The 22,071-nt window shown below is 39.0% G+C and overlaps 1 protein-coding gene across 1 annotated transcript; it reads left to right on the top strand.

The window, feature by feature from the left end:
* Window positions 1-1,496: 1,496 nt before the first annotated feature.
* PUB14 (plant U-box 14) lies at window positions 1,497-21,054 on the top strand. Its single transcript, XM_089991814.1, has 4 exons — window positions 1,497-1,998; window positions 18,573-18,689; window positions 19,151-19,555; window positions 19,687-21,054. The coding sequence occupies exons 1-4, from the start codon at window positions 1,675-1,677 to the stop codon at window positions 20,770-20,772; spliced, it is 1,932 nt and encodes a 643-aa protein (XP_089847940.1). The 5' UTR covers window positions 1,497-1,674; the 3' UTR covers window positions 20,773-21,054.
* Window positions 21,055-22,071: the final 1,017 nt, after the last annotated feature.

Here is a 22,071-nt window from a genome sequence, read left to right as displayed (position 1 = left end):
ACCTTTTGTATAGAATAAGCAAAACATGCAGGATCAAACCCGATATGAAAATATGGATTGGATTTTGTTTGAGACTGGATAATAGTCAACTATCAAGCTACAAATGCTATAAATCTAACTAGAATTTGAGCATCTAATTTACATACTTGAAAATATTTGAGTTTGTGTTTGTTTACCTTCATTGTTCATCAGATCTCGTTCTAAATTCGATCAACGAACATTGAGCTTTAGGGGGCTCAAATAGACGCTTACGTTTAGCCTAATGAGATTGGATCTTCTGCCCTGTCCCACAATACCATTGAACTTAATGTATGTCTAATTCAACTCGGAACCAGGGATATCGATTGCTAAAATATCAAACTGAATCCAAAACGCATTCGATGGATTCAATTAACAATGGGAACGTTGGGCCGTTGCGCTCGAATCTGGATCGGTCTCTCTGATTATGTCAAATATTGTACCTTATTAGACACTGTAAAAGCTAATTGAATCTAGATTAGGTGTGTTTTGTCTCGTTTAAACCCAATTAAGTGACCTGATTAGATTGGGCTATCACTCTTTCTCTTGAAAAGGATTAGTCATTGATCAATAATTTTTACTATTCTTTCGATGTCTAAAATAATAAATACCCAATCTCGTTAGGACTCTTTTCAATTACGAATTGACGAGATATTGCGATAAAATCGTACCGCTCATCGGTTAGTGCAAAGTAAAACTTAAATCCAGAATCACAAGTTTTATTATGCGGACCTCACGAACTCGCATAAACTCTTTGATTATTGAGACCATTTCAGGTCATGGAAAGCTAACAAGTGCACTCTTTCATTTCAAACTTGAATTAGCCAAACTTAACCTAAATGGATTTGACTTGTTTACATCTTTAATAGGAAAAGAGACATCGGCTTGTCCATTTCTCCGACCAAAAATAAAAAAATAAAAAGATAACTTGGTTGATTATTTTTCTAACCAGCCATTTGTCTAAAATTGGTCGAGCTGGTAGAGTTGTATGTGGACGTCTCCTTGTGGTGGGACGTTGCAGGTACAAAACCCAATGGTACTTTGAATAATAACTGGTGGGGTCTGCCTAACCTCAGGTTGCCTTTAAAACAAAAAACAGCCAGGTTGAAAATTCAAGAACAAAATTATCAATTTTGCTTGGTGACATCCAAACAACTATGAGACTAGGTTTTATGGCTAAGACTTGGTTTGACACTCGAAACTAAGTTTTCAAACAGGACTTAAAAGAGGTGACAGTTACCAAACTCACTTACCTTACAGACTTTCCCACGTCCGCAGGCTGCCATCTCAACGTCCCTTTCCCAAACAGCCACCACCAAACGGATGGTTCCGTCATATTTGAAGCCCAAATCCTCAACTTCAACCCCAGCTGCCACTTTCCAAACAAAACGAACTCTCTTTTTTACAAGTCAACGAAGCGCGTGACACGTCATCATCCACACGGCTATCAGAATCCCTGCACCTTCCCCTCGCTCCTCCCAATTCCCATACCTCCATTTTTTCCATCACCAAGCCCTCCTGGAACTCACCCCCCTACTCCGTCCAAACAGCGGAAAAGAAAAGAATTCTTTGATCTTTTCCCCTCGTTTTGCTCCCTCCCCTTTCGGAACAGAGGAAGGAATCCCCAAACACTGCGCTCGGTTTCGTTTGGAAGGAATGGGAGGTGGGGAAACGTTTCCCTCCGGATCGGAGGCGTCGGAGTCGGATTCGGAATCGGAGGAGAGGGAGGTGGTGCAGTCGTTGATCGACCTCGTCCGGGAGATCTCAGCCCTGTCGGAAAGCTGCCGCGGCCCCTCGAAGAAGCAGGCCTCCGATCTGGCGAGGAGGGTGAAGCTGCTGAGCCCTCTCTTCGACGAGCTGAGGGAGAGGGACGTCTCCGTCGGCCTAGACGTCGTAGCTGGCCTCGTCGCCCTCAAATCGGCGTTCGAATCGGCCAAGGTCCTCCTCCAATTCACTAACGAGGGCAGCAAATTGTTTCAGGCAATTATCTTTTTCCTCTTCCTTGCTATTTGTTTTCTTCTCTGTAAGCGTTAGTTAGTTTTTGCTGTTCTTTTGGTGTCGTATCGGAGACGAGAAAACGAGCCTCGTGTTTTTGTGTAATTGACCGAATTCGATTTACTTTGTTGCTTAAATTGAGGGAACGGCTTGTAGCTTTTCATCCTTATATTGATCTTCGATTGAAATTTACACGGTTGTTCTTGTGCTTCATTGTTTGTCTCTTTTTCTTTTGGTGATTATTGTTGTGATTCTTCTCTTCCTCTTCATGTCCTCCTGGATCTTTTCATTTGTCCGGCATGTGTCTTTGATTTCATTTATCTAATTGTGACTTTGATGTTGGATCGTTGGGCTTCGTCAAATTGGTTTGATCGGTCACCATTTTGATCCCTTTCTGACTGTGTATTCTTATTTTCCCATATTTTTCGAAGTTCGAGTAAAGTTTGGCTTTCAATCATACTGATTCTACCGTTTTCAATGCGTGTATTGAAAAGAACAATTGATCAAAAAAAAAATTTGTGAAACCGAGGGAGTAGATTCTCTTCTGTTCCATCATGGAGAAAACCAAGTTGCGGCATATGCCCTAGTGAATTGTGAAGAGCTCTTGTTGTCTGACTGTATGAGAAATTTGAGATCTAGTGACTTGACAAGAAAAGTGAATGACAATGCCACTTCAAACTGCTTTCTCTTCGGTTTCTTCATAGCTTGGACTGAAGATTAACAAAGGATCAAAGATCCAGTGATTATTAGGAAGTTGCCTGTTTCACTTCTAAATCATATATTTCGTTGACATGTCTTATCGTTGAAGGGTTTATTGCAGTCCATTTACAGTTGTCTTATCTGCAACCTATATACACAAACTTGCTGGAGCATTCTGATAGACATGAAACAGAAGATACAACAAGAAGCCTCAACTCACCAATTCATAATCCTTCTCAGTTCAACTTCCTATTGAACGATAAGCTCTTTGTTGTAATTTTACATTTATGATAAGAGTGTTGATAAAAATTTCACCCATTTGATGTAGTAAATGATGAGATGATCACAATGCTTGATTTGTGTTTTGCATTAGAATGATTATGGATTTAGGTTGCATTTGCGCAAGAATTTTTCTTACAGTGGTTGCTTGTCCACATATATTGCTTCATTAATCTGTGTTACACATTTATGCTTTATTTTGTGTCTACATGGATATGTTTTTGCACGTGTATGCATCTATATTCTTCTTCCCTGCAAGCAACATATGTAGGCAAACTGATGGGGTATCTTATCAAAGGGGCGACATTCCAACCGGACTACACACTAGGGGGCCCACTTGAGCGCAAGCGCGAGCGTGTATTAGCCCACTAGTACTAAGTTTGCAAATGAACAACCCAATGACAAGAACCGACTAAGTGAAAAAGATTGTGACTCCTAAAATCGAATGCCGAAGCAAACACACAATTCAGTTTGACATAAGAAATAATATATATATATATATATAAAGAGACACAATATGGGTAGGTGCCTGATGCTTTTTGTGCCTACCGCGTGTCTACCGAGCTTTGGAAAGATTGTTTCTATTTTCTAAAATCTGACCGTACATAAGTTATCTACATGCTACATTTTATGGGAATCTACTTTTATATCATCCGATTCCAACACCAAGTTAGGTTTTTATAAGATTTAAAAATCAATGGTCTATAATTTAAAAAAAATATTTAATGCTTAAAAATCATCTTTTTTCCCAAAAAAACATAATCCAAGTATGATTTCCTAGCAAATCTATCATGCAGAACACCTCTGCATGGTCAGATTTTTGAAAAACAACCTGAAAACTCGTATCCACTGGTGGGAGGCGGTAGGCACAAAAATCGTCAGCCACCTACCATTTCAGATTCAATGTTCAGTGCCAAAACAGAATTTAACTAAATCCATGATTTACGCACAATCACCAATCAGATTTAACAAAATTCCGAAATGAAAAGATTCAGCCACATCACGCAACACATAAACAATCATTCAACAAAGTTAAGTTTGCACTTTGTTTCAGCTGACAAACACTAACAGAGCTGATATTAATGCTGACAGGAACAAACTGACACAGTCTAGTTTGATGTCAGTTAGGCCAATAAAAATCGGGCTTAATCAGTGGTGACCATTCAGAGTCAGCAACTTAAACAACATCAACTCAGGTAGATCACTTTCAGGAACAGAAAATAAAACGCAGATCAGGATATATTTGATTCAGCTGAACAAGGAATTAACACAGATCAGTCTTGACATCAAACAGGGAACTATGCAAATCCAGATTGATGTTAACAAAATATAATCAGATTTCAAACAACCACAACTAGTTTCAGTTTTCAATCTAAACAATTTTGTCAAAGAAAGTCAATCAGATTTCTTAAACTCAAGCGTAAAATTGTCAGAACAGATTTAGTTGCATGCAGATTATGAACTGATCTAAAACAACAGAAAATCCCTTAATTCAGTCACTTTTCCAATCTCAAACAGGCTTCAAGTTTAATAAAAAAATGACTCAACAAACACAAGGTAGGTGCTAGAAATTGAAAACTCAAAGACCAGCAGCCAGTGGGGATGGTTCTTCCACCAAATGAACTTCACGGCCAGCTCGATCTCACGCCGAGGACAATGCTGGTTCAGCAACGAGGTATGCACAACAGCTCAAAACGGATGCTACTTGATTTGACGTCAAAGTGAAGAACAAGTTGAGGAGTAAGGGACTTCCTCCATGTCTTCACTCTCCACACTCACTCTCACTCAATCCTCACTCTCACCTTCTCTCAAGCTCACACTCGATTCAGCATTCACTCACAAGGTTCAGCCTTCCATTTTCATTCTCTCTAGAATTTTTCAAATCAAGCAAAAAAACCCTCACACAATTTTGAGTTTGGCTTAAATATGTAGAAGAAGAGGCCAATGAGAAACATCCTCTTAATTTTTGTCCTATTCTCCTCCCTTTTAGGCCAATGATAGGCTTTTAAAAATGTTAGGAGTGGTCCTCTTAAGAGGCCACCTCTCTCTTGGCCAATGAAAAGCCAATGAGTTGGCCTCTCTTGGGTTTGCTACTCCAACATGTCACCTCTACCTTGGCCAATGAGAAAGATTCACTATTGGGTGGATTGGATCTTTCTAAACTTATGAATAAAGATTCAATGTTCAGATCTATTGCTGGACCATAAAACAAAATCTACCCATAATACTTCTACACCCTTTAGTACCCAAAGTGGATTTTAATGGGCACTAGAACTATCCGCATCCATAGATCTGAACACTTAATTAAAAAATACAAAAAATATTTTTGTAGTTCCAAAAATTCTCAAAATTGGAACTAAGTTAGTTAAAGGGATTTTTGAGATATTAATGACAAAAAAATCTCAGAAATGCAAAAATGTGAAATGATGAAAACACTCTTATACCCTAATTTGGCCCGAATGGGTCGTTTTTGACTTGGGTATGCACGAGTATGCTTTTTTCAGAGCGGATCTTCAATGGCAGATCTGTTAAAATGTAACATATAAATATATAAAATAATAATATTATTATATTTATTATTATATATTTGTTTTTTTATTTTTTACTTTTTCTTTTATTTATATTTTTTGTATCTAGTTCAATAGGAACTAGATACCCTTTTTCAGTCAAGTTTCAGTTGGAACTTGACTGAGATATAGATGTTGGACTCTAGTCCAACAACTATAATAAGAGTCATTGGACTAGAGTCCAACGTCTCTTTCTTGGGAGAGCTCCAAATGAGCTCTCCCCACTTGTTCTTCTTTGTATAAATAGGGGTGAACCCCTTCCATGTAAATCACCCAAAATGCTTCTTAAGCATTCTTGTTATTAATAAAGATATTTTTATTTCATTGTTGTGTTTTTCGTTTATACCCTTTTATGGGTTTTACTTGAAGTGTCTTTTTAGACATCCTTGTGGTGGATTCAAGTGCTTGTGTGGAAGGCCACCATTTCATTACATGGTATCAGAGCCGTGGAGATCTTATATCGTAAAAAGCTTTCGCTTCACTTGCAAAAGGTGTTTCATCACCTTGTTCTTGGCTCAAGAAGGTTCGTTTGAAGAAAGAGGCTATTGAAGTAACGCTTGCTACAAAAGTTTGTATTATTCATCACTCTCTTTGCCTCTTATCTCTTCTTCTCTCTTTCTATTATTTCACTCTTGTAAAAGATGGATGATAATGATAAAATCACCATCATACCTATGAAGCTAAATGATACAAATTATGCAATGTGGGCTTCGATTATGAAGCACCACATTTGGGGAAAAGGGTTATGGGGTATAGTGGATGGTTTTGATTCGGAACCTAAACTATCTCTCACTAAAAAAGAGGGTGATAAAGAAGTTCCTCTAACAGAAGGGAAGAAGAGCAAGGCTTTAGAAATTTATGAAAAGAAATAGAAAGAGTGGAGGATAGGGCATGCAAAAATTATGTCATGGCTAATTAATAGCGTAGACATTAAAAAATACTCTAGTCTTGTTAAGTTCGAGCATGCCGATAAGGCTTGGGAATACCTCCAAAATATGTATTCCCTTAAACATATTACACGTGTGCAATTTACAAGACAAAGGTCGGACAATGACTCAAAAAGATAAAACCATTCGAGAATATTACAATGAGTTGTCTAAACTTTGGGAAGAATTGGCTCTTTTAGAGCCGAAATGACATTGTCCTGAAGACATTGAGCTCCATAAAAAATAACTTGATATGGAGCATTTTTATCAATTTATAAACGGTTTGAGACCGGAATTCGAGTCGATTAAATCGGCTCTTCTTCATCGAGGAAAAATTCTTTCTATTATTGATACTATAGAGGAACTAACTATGGAGGAAAACAAAATTAGAAAGAATACTTCAAAAACCGAAGATGATTTTGTTCTAGCAGTGTCTAGACCAGGTAATCATGTACGCTCTTACAGGCCTCCTTATTTCAACAGACAGAATGGTGATTATGAAAGGAAAAAAGTCATTTGCCACCATTGTCATGAACCAGGGCACTCTAGGCCTCAGTATCCTAAACTAAAAGAGCTCAGAGAAAAGAGAGCTACAACTGCTCAAAGATCAAGATCCCCGGTTTCTATGGCTCAATTAATGGAGATTCTCCAACCTCTTATCAAAGGAGCTTCCTCTTCGTCAGAAGCCAACAATTTCATCCTTCTCTGATCCAAGTAACTTTCCTTGGCTTCTTGACTCTGGTGCTTCTTTTCATATAACCCCAAATGACAATAGTCTATCTGAATATTTTAAAAATAAATCAAGTGCATCAAAAGTTTTTACTCTTGATGAAACCTCTCTTGAAATAAAAGGAATAAGAAATTTTGAAAGTGTCTATAAAACTAAGAAATTTTTTATTTCAGAAGTCAAATTTATTCCTAAGCTAAATTTAAATCTTTTATTTGTTTCTCAAATATCTGTTTCTCAAATATCTGATTATGGATGTAATGTCTTTTTTTCTTCTCATGGTTGTTGGATACAGGATCGCCAGTCAGGCAAGCTGATTGGGGAAGGCCATAGAGAAGGAGGACTCTATTACATGGATTTTTTGGAATTGCCTGAGAATGTTTTTTGTTATAATATTCAGAAAATTGAGTTGGATTTATGACACAAAAGACTTGGTCATTCTCATGTAGCCAAGATCCAATATTTTTCAAGTCTAGAAAATTTTTGTAATTCTAAGAATTTCATTTATAAAGATTGTATTCTTGGCAAAATGAAAAAGTTACCATTTCATGATAGAACCTTTATTTCTTCTAGACCACTTGAACTTGTACATTCGGATGTTTGGGGTCCTGCACCAATTATTTCAAAAGGAGGATTTGCATACTATGTCATCTTTGTCGACAATTTTCCTAGATATACTTAGATTTATTTTCTTAAACATAAATCTGAAGTCTTTTTATACTTTCAAACATTTCATAATATGGTTAAAAACAAGTTTCAAAATGATATTTTCATTTTTCACACGGATTCAGGGGGAGAATTTATGTCCAAAGAATTCAAAGATTATCTCAATTTAAATGGCATTACACACCAAAGGTCGTGTCCATATACACCACAACAAAATGGACTAGCTGAACGTAAACATCGACACATTATGGAAACAACTAAGACATTATTAATAGCAAATCAAGTTCCAAAGGTTTTTTGGGCAGAAGTTGTCCTAACTGCTACCTATCTAATTAATCGAATGTCATCTTCCTCTTTTAAAAATATAACTCCTATTGAAAAACTTGTGAATATTTTTCCAGACTACTATTGATTGAGAGTATTTGGATGCAAGTGCTTTGTTTTCACTGATAAAAATGATAAACTCTCTCCCCGTGTGATTCCCTGTGCCTTTTTAGGATATGCTGATAATAAAAAAGGCTATAGGTGTTTTGATTTTCAAAATGACAAATTATATGTATCAAGAAATGTCTCTTTTCTAGAAAAGGAAAGTTTATTTGATTTTGAAAAACCTAAGGAAGTCACTGAATACTCTTTTCTGATAGATCTAACATCAAAACCTAATCTTGAATATGACTTTGATAGTGATCAAAGTACTATTGATGTTGAACACAATGATGACAATGAAGAGCAAATCCATAGGGTTGTTAGATTACAATATTCAAGACGAAGTGAGTCAAATCTTCCATGTGCACTCGAAAAATATTCTGAAGTACCAACCAGAAGGTCATCCCGAGTCTCAAGACCTAGAAAATTTGTCATACAAATCTTTTTCACCTACCTATAGGGCAGTTATTGCATTAATACACTCATATGAGGAACCATTATCGTACTCTCAAGCCAAAAATCATGTAGAATGGATAGAAGCCAGGAGAACTGAGTTAGATGCATTTGAAAAGGCTTCTACTTGGACTATTCAAGATCTTCCTCTAGGTAAGAAACCTATAGGGTGTCGATGGGTTTACAAAGTCAAAACCAAGTTAGCTTGTATTATGAAATGACTCATATTTCAGATGGATGTCAAAAATGCTTTTTTAAATGGTAAATTAGTTGAAGAAGTGTACATGGAAGCTCCATCTGGTATTAGTATTCCCAATGGTAAAGTTCTTCATTTAGAAAAAACTATTTATAGTCTTAAACAAGCACCAAAAGCTTGGTATGACAGGTTTAGTCAAGTTATGCTTAATATTGGTTTTCAATCTTGTTTGACTGACACTGCTTTATTTATTAAGAGTTCTGATGCAGGGATTATAATACTTTTTCTCTATGTGGATGACATGATCATCACTGGAGGCGATAAACAGGGAGTTAAAAATATAAAAAAACTTCTTAAAACTCATTTTGAAATGACTGATTTAGGTTTATTAAGATATTTCTTAGGAATTGAAGTTGCTTATTCCCCTCGAGGGTATTTAATGTCTCAATCTAAGTTTGCTTTTGAAATTGTTTGCAGGTCTGGAATTACAGATGATAAGAAAGTGGACACTCCAGAAGTTGTCAATGTTAAGATGAAAATTGATGATGGAGAACCTCTCGAAAATCCTGCTCTTTATAGACAGCTTATCAGAACACTTTCCTATCTTTTTATTACTAGACCAGACATAGCACATGCTGTACACACAGCTAGTCAGTTTCAACATGCTCTTACAATAGTCTACATGGGAGTCGTTCTGCGTATTGTTAGATATATTAAGTCCTCTCCTTCACGAGGACTTTTCTTGTCTTCTACCTCATTAAATCTAATTGCATATACTGATGCTGATTGGGGAGGTGATCCTAATACAGACACTCAACTACTGGTTTTTGTGTTTTTCTAGGCGAATCATTAATTTCGTGGAGATGCAAAAAACAACAGAAGGTCTCTCTCGTCCACAGAAGCTGAATACCGAGCCATGACAACCATGACTATGGAAGTAGTTTGGCTCAGACGTCTGCTCGCCGACATGGGAGTATGAGATATCGTGAGGGGTCTGTTCAGCCTGCACAAGAAACAAATAAAAGGGAGAGAGGGAGTTACACAATGGTTGGGGCGGCAGACGTAAGGCACAACCTCCAAGCCCTAATGTCTTTATATTAAAAGGATTTTACAATGGAGACTAAAATATCACACTATAACATTCATATTACATAAATGCCATTAATGAGAAAGATGTCAGCTGCATAGTTAAAGGGATTGACGTGCGTATGGATCTGGATCTAGATCCAGATCCATGCGCATGCTTTATTTTAACACCCTCCCTCAAGTTGTACATGATTTTGGAGCATGTACAACTTGCTCTTCAATAGCCAAAATTGACGTGTTGTTAATCCTTTGGTAAACAAGTTTGCCACTTGATCTTTTGTGCGAACATGATGTAGTTCTATCTCTTTCATCTCGACTTTCTGCCGTATAAAATGTTGATCAATCTCAATATGCTTCGTTCTGCTATGCTGAATAGGATTACACGCAATGTTTATTGCGCTTTGATTGTCGCATAGAAGAAATGATCGAATAATTGTCTCCCCAAGATCACTCAATAAATGTCTAATCCATGTAACTTCTTTCATGCCTGCAGCCATCTATTAAAATCTTCTCTAGAACCTGCGTTGAGAGAACGATAAAAGAATAGAGGAAGGGGAGTTGCGGCTGTCACGATTTCAAATCAATGAAATCGTGACCTAAACAATGTATTAATATGTGATAACCAGACCCTAAACACACTTTTTCACCCCCCCTCAAGTTGATCATGGTTTTGAACCATGTACAACTTGCCTTTAAGCGTCCAAAAACGATCTTTTGTCAAGCCCTTTGTAAAAATGTCTGCAACTTGTCTTTCAGTATTGACAAACTCAGGCTCGATCTCTTTTTCTTTAACTTTTTGTCTCACAAAATGTTGGTCGATTTCAATATGCTTAGCGCGACTGTGATGTACTGGATTGAATGACATATTGAGAGCACTTTGATTGTCACACAGCAAGGTAGATGGAGATATCGTTTCTCTTACTTCAGTTAGTAAATGCCTGACCCAGGTAACTTCGGCAGTAGCGGCAGCCATGGATCTATACTCAACTTCGGTGCTTGATCTAGCAACAACCTTTTGCTTTCTACTACTCCAAGAGACTAAATTTCTTCCAATAAAGACACAATATCCTGACGTAGACCTTTGCTCATCAGGATCTCTTGCCCAACCTGCATCACAATATACAGTAAGTTCACGCACATCCTTGCCAGACGACTGTGAAGAATATATCAACCCATCTCCAATGGTCCCTTTCAGATATCTGAGTATCCTCTTAACTGCCTTCATATGTCTGGTACATGGTGCATGCATAAATTGAGACAGTTGATTAACTGAATAAACAATATCAGGTCAAGTAAATGTGAGATACTACGACATCCCTATTAGGCTGCGGTACCTGGTGGGATCCTCACACAGGTCTCCATCATGAGTACTTAATTTTTGATGGAGCACACTTGGAGTGGCTAAAGGTTTGCAGTCTTTCATACCTGCCCTACTGAGAACATCTATCGTATACTTGTGCTGAGTGAGAGTCAAGCCATGAGCCTGGCTATCGACTTCTACGCCAAGAAAATACCGCAAGGCCTCGAGATCTTTTATCTTGAACCTTTGACCTAATAGGTTTTTCACTTCCTTGATGTGACCTTTAGAGTTTCTTGTGATAACTATATCATCAACATAAATTAATAATAGAGTGATCACATTCTGACTTCTAAAAATAAATAATGAGTGATCCAGTAGAGAGCGTGAAAACCCATGCTTTTGAATCTCAAGAGAGAAGCTGTCAAACCAAGAACGAGAGGCTTGTTTTAGGCCATAGATAACTCTTTTTAGCCTGCACACGTGTTTTGCAATTTTGCTCTTGATATCCAGGGGGTTGTTTAGACTTCCTCCTTCAAATCCCCATGCAAGAATGCATTCTTTACATCAAGTTGACTCAACTTCCATCCATGTTTAACGGCCAAAGAAAGAATAATTTGAATTGTTCCCATTCTCACCACTGGGCTAAAGGTTTCATCATAGTCTTGCTCTGCTTCTTGAGTAAACCCTTTTGCCACCAGTCTTGCCTTGTATCGTTCAATGGTTTCATCTGGTTTATACTTTATTTTGTAGACCCATTTGCATCCAATAACATTTTTGTCAGGTGGTCTGGGAACGATTTCTCAGGTTCCACGTTCATATAAGGCTTGCATTTCATCATTCATGGCTTCTACCCATTTGGTAGAAGTGGTTGCTTGATAGTACATGATAGGTTCATCTTCTTTATTCAGGACAGTTAAGAAGAGCTAAAAATTTAAGGAGAAATTGTTATAGCTGACCCACCTATCAATAGTAGGGGTGGCAAAACCTGACACGATCCGCCAACCCGCCTCTTAGGCGGGTTTGGGTTGGGCTTAAACGAACCCGTTTAATAAACGGGTTGGCCCACCTAACCCGTTTATTAAACGGGTCGGGTTCGTCTTAGGGGTATGCCAACCCGCCAACTCGGCTGACCCGTTTAATAAACGGGTTAGGCGGGTGGGTTGTGTCGGGTTACCCGTTTAATAAACGGGTCGGGTTCGTGTTGGCCACAGCCGACCTGTTTAATAAACGGGTCGGGTTTGGGTTGAGGTATGCTGACCCGCCGGGTCGACCCGCCAACTCGACCCGATTGCCACCCCTGATCAATAGGGTGTCGTACGCGATTAGATCTTCTGACCTCAAGAGTATGAGAGAAAGTAGGTGTGATTGTTGAGGTGTGATTTGAAAGATCTTGTGTTGTCGTTCTCTGTCTAGTATAGCAAATGCCCTTGTATCTGCTCGGTACAGGTGGTATTTCTTCCACATTCTGTGATCCTGATTGTTAGAAAGTGACTTTGAATATATTAGGTTCAATAATGAACCCATACACATGCACATGAAGTGCGAATAAACCCAATCAATGGAACAACACAAGCACATCATATGCTAATACATAAACCCATAAAAAGGGTAAATATGACTTAAAGTCATAAGTTGAATATTATTGAAGAAAAAGGAAGAAGAGGGTAAAAACCCTATACAATGGAGCGAATGCTCCTACAAGGAGTGAAGGAATTACAAGGGGAAAACCCCTATTTATAATACAAGAGAGGAGCCACATAGGGGGCTCCCAAAGGAGTCGTTGGGAGCCCCTAACGGTCACATTTGTGACCGTTGGGGGCTCCCCAACGACTCTTTGGGGAGCCTCCCTAGGTGGCGCAAACCACAAAAAAAAAGAGAATAAAAAAGGAAAAATAAAAGTAAAATTACAAACATATTCCAAATGGAATATGCGTAAAACTGTGAAATGACTAAACTACCCCTATGCCTATAAATAGAGAAATATATATTATATATATATATAATTAGGATAATACATATGCATATATACCATATATGAATATGTATTATCCTTTATATGTATAAAATATATATGATTACAAAGGTTGAATGATACATTTTAACACCCCCCCTCAAACTTTGCGTGGGGGAACAAAAAGGTTTGATAACTAAATAATCAAACCTTTCAGCATGATCTCACAAAGTAAAGCATATGCTACCACCAAATGATGTCATGATATCAAGAATGATTCAAACATGCATGATCTAATGCATAACAGAAAAATACATGATGATGTGCAATGCATGATTTCTTCTGTTATCTTTCATTTAAGTTTCATCTTTCCATATGCATGCCCTATTAAATGCACACATCTTTAAGTTCCTCTTTTTAATTATCGTGGCCCGCGGATACACCAAACGGGTACAAACCCCGAGGTCAAGTAGGTTCCCAGGGTAGCTTAACACACAATTTGTATTTTATTACTGTGTTCCAACTTAGCCCTCGACCGATATCAGGAAACAGCACCATCCATCGGAACATTAGACCTCCACATCTAATGTCGGGGACACAAGGGACACCCCACGCCCACAAGTGCCACTTTCTTGGTACCATAAACTCACAGCTGTGACTAACACACCACTCCCGGGTAAAGTGGCGGGTTCTCCCTAAAACCGTGGCTAGGAGAAGAACCTCAATATCGGGTTCAGGGGCAACAACGCACACGGAGTTTTTGTATCCTCACAGTCTCCCCAAGACCGGATATCCAAGATTCTCATACTCCAGATGAGATATCCCAGAATGTATATTACACTGTTTTTATTCATTATTTTTATTTAAAGTTCATTCTTTAAGTTTGCCACACATATGCAAAAGTAAAGTGAAAACCCCGCATCCTCCCTTGCAGGGACCCATTCGGGACTCCAGCCCGTATAAACCATTAGAACAGTGTAGTAAAGTGTCAAACCATCTTATGTGGTTTAAGTGATACATTTAAAAACATAAGAGAAAACCAAACCCACGGCTCTCCAAGCCAATGATGGTCTATTTAGGCCATCGATGCATCGTATGCAAAAAAAAATCATAACTTGCAATGTATGCAATAATACCAACATAATTACAAATGCACCTTCATTCAAGCTTCCACAGTCATAGGCATGTGTGACCATTTATGTGTAAGTGTTTTCATGCAATCACTTAATATACATGCATTCATCCATAGTTTCATAAGTATATGAGAATAATTATGCATGGAAATTAAACATGTCTCATCAGGTAGATACATGAAATCTTCCATTCGTAGCATGAGTTATCATCCACACACAAGCACATAAACCGGATCTAGAAATTTATATGTCAGGGTTGCACGCCTTTACATCAGGTATGCATCTATATCAAAACAACTTGCCATGCCCTATTAATAGACATCAAATACCTCACATGTTACAAACTATAAAGCATGCTAACATGTGCCAAATGCATGTGCACTCATGCAATCCTAACACAATCATACGCATGTCAACCAACCCAACTATATACATATGCTGCAGGAACAGAACTGGAAAAATCTCAGGCATAAGCAATATTTTCATCTATTTCACCTGTATGAAATTAGTATTATGGACAACACCAACCATGACAAACATGGTTAGCTTAATGCACGTGTATCAACACGCATTCAAGATGTTTCTCTCACGATTTCAGTGTCAGTACATCCCACGCACACACACAGTTTTATAACAGAAGTTTCATTTTCTTTTTGGCACCGAAGAAACCCACATCTATGCAATTTCATGACAAGAATATAATTTTCTGTTCAATGCTGAAACAACCCACACATATGCAGTTTAGCAGGTAAAATATTTTAGATATGGTCAACATTTCATAACTACTTTCAGAACGAGTCTAGGTATTTAGGAAGATATAAAGAATACAAGCATGCTGGCATGTGTAACCAAATATTCAAAACACGACTATATAGATAATAACAAATAAAGTTATCAGCATGTACTTATTAACATTGCATTAACCTAGGTATTGTAGTTATTATTTACAAGCAGGGAACATAGCAAACTTTTAGAACATGTCCGAAACAGTAGGTCATACCTGTGTTGCCCACTTAATATTAATATGCATCGATCATTCATATGCAAGTATTTGAAACAAATATATTTCACACCAAATCCAACACTATCATAGGCATAACAAGGGTATAGCTATTTATATTTATACACATGAATTTCGAAACTACTTGATTTGGGGTGGAACACAGCATAGTGCAGACTTTGCAAACACAATACACCCGAAAATCACATTAAATCCTACCAAGTTGGATTACCTATGCATGCCGAGCAGAACTTTCCCCCTTTTTTTTTTCAATCGAGTTACAGGCCAGCGTCCAGCTGACTAGGTCAGCTGGGCCTACTATGGCCCGATTCAAAAGGTGCACAGCACCCAGCCGACTTGGGTCGACTGGGCGGGTCACCCCCCCCCCCCCCAATGCGCAGTATTTTTTTTTTCATGCCCAGCCGATCACTCGGCTGGGTCTACTATCATGGCTGAGGCTTGATCGGCCAATCGAACCGAGTTTGATTGATCCATCAGCCAAAACCCTCAAAACCCAAAATGACCCAACACGTATTTTTCTCATTGGAAAACAATAAAAACACAGCTAAAAACAGAGAACACAGGTAGATCCTGTATTACTAAAAAGGGTTTCCATGGACCCTCATCTCAAAGAAATACATGGGATCGAACCCATGTTCGATCCCTCACCTAAATTCGATAGGAGCCCCGTACCTTTTTACGGTGGTTTTCCGGTGGCTGGAGGCTGCTGTCGTGAAGAAGGGAGTGTGGATGCTGCTTGCCGCGGCCTTCAATGGCAGCCGATAGCCCACGCTGCCTGACGATGGTGTTTTGCCCTCCGACGTGCGCACACCGAGTGAGAGAGAGAGAGATGGGGGAAGAGAGGGATCGAGTGAAGAGAGTCCCCTCTCCACTCCCTCTTATTGGGCAAGACCCCTCCCCCCTTCACGCCGAGATGGGGGGAGGTCGGTTACGCCCTGCGTAACCCCCCCCCCCCTCCTTTCCTTTTTTCCTATTAGGGTTCATCGGGCAACCCTTATCGGGTTGCCCCTTTTAAAAAGAACTCGGGTCCGGGTCTGAGCCCGTGACCCACGATGCTGGGTCCATTTTAATAATGGACCCGGTTCGCCCATGAGTGTCGGATCCTCGGTTGGATTCGTGGATCCAATTGTGGGTCCGACCCTCCATACTAAACTTTATTTATTTGTTTTTTTCTTAATATAAATACTATTAATTATTTATTTAATTAAAAAATACTATTATAAGTATAATTTGACGCCCCCTTGTGGGTTATTTATGGATTCTTTTATGGATCCGAGGCCCAAAATTAGAAAAACACTTGTTATTTTCAAATAAATAATTATAAAAATTGAGGTTATTACAAAGTATCACTAGCATATTATTTACATGGTTGTTTTATTTTACGCGTTATGTAAAATTGTGGCAGCTATGCTGGTGCCAAATAGGGTTTGACTTAGACACTTTATTATCTATTATAGCATTACTTGCTTGTTTGCTTATTGTTTTTAAGTAATTTTGATTTTTTAAATATTTTAATTTAATCATGATACTTAAGCCTCACCACAACAATACGTATGCCTCGCTTCATGGAGGCTGTAACAATTTCTTTCGCCTCAATGCTTCTAACAACATTCATATGGGCCAACATCCAGACACCTGATTGTTGGGTTTAATGAGGCTAGTCATGATTTGTCTATGTTGGGGGTGTCATGATGCTTATTGGCTTATTGTTTACCAGATTCAAGTTTGGATGTTGTCTACAGATCCCCGGATCTTGTTGAGTTCCATCAAAAGTACATGAAACTGGCCATGTCTACTTTAGGTTTATGGTATTGCCAGAAATAAAATTATATCTCTGTTACAACTAAACTTGAATCAATCCTGCCATGCTTTGTCCGTCACTTTCTACAGGTTCTTATATCTTCTCTTTAGTACTAGACAGTTATATAGTTGAATGGTATGTCCTAATAACTCATAAAGGTGGAATGTTTGTGGAGAAAGATCCTTTAAGTCATGATGTAGTGTCTATTGGCAATGCAAGGCACTCATTTGCAAGATATCGTCTCTCTCTCTCTCTCTCTCTCTCTCTCTCTCTCTCTCTCTCTCTCTCTCTCTCTCTCTCTCTCTCTCCAACATAGTGTTTGGACTCATGTACCTTCCAGAACAAGGGGAGTTCCTTGCTCCTGCTGCGTACAATTAGCCAGCCTTGCAGCAGCAAAAGGATTCTATGTCCCTCTTTATTCCACTCACTCCGCACCAGCCATTCAATGCGAGGTGTTTACCTAGGGGCTCGCCTCTTTCGACAGAGAATAAAGAGGAGTGGGATATAGATGGACTGACAATGATCTTTGTCTTCCCCGCCTCTGGCAAACAAGGGAGAGTCATCCATTTCTCTCTGATTCTAGTATTGGAGGGCCTAAGCTCGATGGCTAAGATTTTCGTGTCAAGCTAGTTCCAGGTCTTAGCAGAACTCACACTCCCAGGTGTCTTTGGCTTTATGAGAGAAAGCCCGCTGGAGAAATGAAGATTTTTTCTCTTATGCCATCCCAGGTCAGGATGCCCGGGTGGTGTTCGATAGCTGGTTGAAGGCTGATCAATCAACTGGATAGGATGACAGTCTCTATAGGTTGACCCATAAACAATGTCCAGATTTTGTCCTTTTTGGAATCGAGGATCCATTGACAGTTATTTCGGATTGGTGGGCGGATGGACAGACAGGAGATGAAGTAGTTTTTTTTATGGAAAAAATAAAGACAAGGGGACCTCTCTCTCTCTCTGTGTCACACATGCCACCTATTTTGATTTTCCTGAATGCAATTATCCTTCATTTGGTGTCTGTGTGTGTCTCACACATGCCACCTATGTTGATTCTCCTGAATAACAGCTATCCTTCATTTGCTGTTTATCTTACTTGTTTTCAATTTTGAATTCACATTACAGCCGATGTAGTTTTTTAAATGGAAAAAAAAGAAAAAAGACAAGGGGACCTCTCTCTTCACCTATTTTGATTTTACTGAATGCAATTATCGTTCATTTGGTGTGTGTGTGTGTGTGTCTCGCACATGCCACCTATTTTGATTTCCCTGAATGACAATTATCCTTCATTTGCTGTTTATCTTACTTGTTTTCAATTTTGAATTCACATTACAGGCTTTACAAAGGGAATCAGTTTCTTGCAGATTTAATGAAGTGACATGTCAACTAGAGAAAGCATTGAGTGGGATCCCTTATGATCGGTTGGACCTGACAGATGAAGTTCAAGAACAGGTAGGGAACTGGGTCTCCAGGATTCTATTATTGTCACTATTATTTCTTTCGAAAAAGAATAAAAAAGAGTTGTCTCTCTGACAATGGCGAGATTGCTGGAGTAATACACCATGTATTTTCTAGACTGGCTCTGAATACTTGGTGTGCAAAAAATGAATTAAAAGTACTTTCTTTTCAAGAATTAACTGGCTTTCATTAGCTGCTTCAGACTAGTATGAATTCAGCCCATCTGACATTTGAAACTCTAGATTTATCATAGTTGAGCTGTTATTTGAATCGATGCATGCCCATTGCCCACCCCCCATTACCTACTATGGCTACTTGACCATGATGTTTTTGCATCTCTCATATACTTTTTGTTGATAACAATTTCTATCTGTAAATGTCCTGGCTTTATAAGTTATAACTGGAATAATAATTGTTAACATCTGAGAGCCAATATTTTCCCCCTACCTTCTTAGATTAAACTGGTGCATGCTCAAATCGGAAGAGCAAAAGGAAGGATGGAATCACCCGATAGACAACTTTGTGTGGATCTGTCATTGGCGATGCATGAACGAGAAACTATTCCAGCCATATTAGCGAGACTTTCTGAAAAACTCCAGCTCCATACAATAAATGATCTCAAGGAGGAGTCTCATGCTCTACATGAAATGGTTATTAATGCTGGAGGCAGCCCTGTGGAACGTTTGTCAGAAATGGCTAACCTGCTCAAGAAGTTAACCGACTTTAAGGTGGATACTTCTGATACCTCTGACAGCGACCAAAGTTCATGGAAAACCCGATCTCTAATCATCCCAGACGATTTTCGTTGCCCAATATGTCTGGAGGTGATGCAAGACCCTGTCATTGTTGCCACAGGACAGGTTAGATCTTTTGTTCAGTTTTTAACTTTTTTCTTAATGTTAGTTCTAGTGTTCTCCCCATGTCATCTTGTCATCTTTATCTTTTCTTTTCTTTTCTTTTTTATTTTGTTTTATTAAACACAATATTGCAGACCTATGAGCGTTCATGTATTGAGAAATGGCTAGATGCTGGACATAAGACCTGCCTCAAAACTCAGCTGACGCTACCTCACACCATTCTAACACCTAATTATGCTTTGAGGAGTTTGATTGCACAGTGGTGCGACAACAACGGGATCAAGCTACCGAAAAAACCAGGGAATTGCAAGACTGGAAAATTGGGTGGATTTGTTTCAGATTGTGAGAGAGCTGATATAGGTCTTCTGTTAAAGCGTCTATCAAGCTGCAGCTTGGAGGAGCAAAGAGCCGCTGCTGGTGAACTAAGGTTGTTGGCCAAGAGAAATGCTGATAACAGAGTATGTATTGCAGAAGCAGGAGCAATTCCCTTCTTAGTTGGGCTACTCTCATCTCCAGATTCAAGAATACAGGAGCACGCAGTGACTGCACTTCTTAACCTTTCAATTAACGAGAATAATAAGGGGAGTATCGTTATGGCTGGGGCAATACCCCACATAGTGGAGGTGTTGAAGAATGGAAGCATGGAAGCAAGGGAGAATGCTGCAGCTACACTTTTTAGCCTGTCAGTTGTTGATGACAACAAAGTAAAGATTGGTGAAGCTGAAGCCATCCCTGCGTTGGTCGACCTGCTCTCGAAGGGGAGCCAGAGAGGAAAGAAAGATGCTGCCACAGCTCTTTTTAACCTATCAATTTATCACGGTAACAAGGTGAGAGCTGTAAAGGCTGGAATAGTGACACATCTAATGGAGCTTCTGGGGGATGTGAGTGCTGGAATGATGGATGAAACTCTGGCTATAATGGCTATTCTTGCCAGCAGTCAGGACGGTAAGTTGGTGATTGGGCAGGCAGAACCAATTCCAGTTTTGGTGGACGTGATCAGAACAGGTTCATCGCGTAACAGGGAAAATGCTGTGGTTGTGCTGCTTGCTCTGTGCATGAGCAGCACACACCACCTAACAGTTGCTCGAGGTCTGGGAGCAGAGGAAGCTTTGAAGGAGTTGGCTGAAAGCGGCACAGCCAGAGCTAAGCGGAAAGCCGGGTCCCTTTTGGAGCATATGCACAAACCTGAGCAGACTGAGCTAAATCCCTCTGCTTCATAGCTATGCCATTTCTCAGCCTATATCTGTGTTGTTGAGGGAGGTTGATAGCTAGTAGATGTTTAGCAGGACATGTAGTGTACATACAAAGCATATGTATGGGCAATTGCTTTTCTGCTCCTTCTTCATCCCGCTGTATATACGTTCTCAAAACTTTTGGTCAGCAAGCTGGTTAGGGATACCTCTGCCAGAAGGTTTTCATTTCTTTGGATTCGTATAATAATAAAAGGTTTTACATCTTTTGTTCATTTTGAACGTTCTATGAAACAATTGTTTCTGTTTGTACACCTCAATTAGGAATATTTATGGTGATGACATGCTGCTCTGTGTTATGATTTCGTGGCATTTCAGTTAACTGCATAGGCCTGATTTCTTTTGTCATCCGACAGCTCAGGATCTCTTGAATAGGAGGGAAGAGATTGGTTAGCAACATTTAGTATACTCCATGTGTTTAGGCAACTATAGGCCTTTCTGCCATCTGATAAGTGATGCATGTGGCGATTTTCTGCGTAAAACGCAAAACACAGAGTCGTTATGCGTGCAGCGATTTTGTGTAAAACACAACACAGAAAATCGCTACACGCACAGCGGTTTTCTATGTTTTGCGTGGTCAGTCACTGAATCTGCTCAGATCTGATAACGACCCATGGCGCTTCCCCAGATGCTCTCTTACATGCCTCATGCATTATACATTCTTCTTATTTTTTTTGGTGTTACTACTGTATGGGGAAAAAATAGCCCACATGAGATTGTTCGTTCAGACTTTATTCGAGGTTAGTGTTGAGTCTGATCTTAGATTAGAAGCCTCTATGTTCGATTCAGATCATTCAATTCTTGAATATATTTGATATTTAGATCCACTTAGAATATTGTACACAAATTGAAGGTCTAATATGACCCAAAAGGCAGCTTCAACACGTCAGAATTTACCCAAAGCCAAACCAACCCCATCGGCAACCACCAACCCCCTCTTTTCCATCTTTTTTATTATGCAATTATTTTGCAGCGTTATTTTACAAGACCAGATTTTTTTTTTAGAAGTATTTTACATGACCAGTTGAGAGAGAGAGAGAGAGCAGGTCTAAACCAAGCATCTATCAAAAATTGCTTTGGACTTTGGAAAAATGAATTTGACACTACAAATAATTGTGCTTTCTATTACTGTAGATATATATGTCTACAGATTCTCTTTAGATCTAAGGTAGATCATAGAGTTGAGGCCAAACCACGTCATAAACACTAAACAACCCTTACAAGGCCCCTTTTTTTGGACAATCCAAGGAAACAATCCCCCCACCCCAC

This window comes from Nuphar pumila, chromosome 16 (genome assembly GCF_984573655.1).
Source record: "Nuphar pumila chromosome 16, dmNupPumi1.hap1.1, whole genome shotgun sequence".
In the NCBI taxonomy this organism is placed as follows: domain Eukaryota; kingdom Viridiplantae; phylum Streptophyta; class Magnoliopsida; order Nymphaeales; family Nymphaeaceae; genus Nuphar; species Nuphar pumila.
This window is presented reverse-complemented; position numbering and strand designations above follow the sequence as displayed.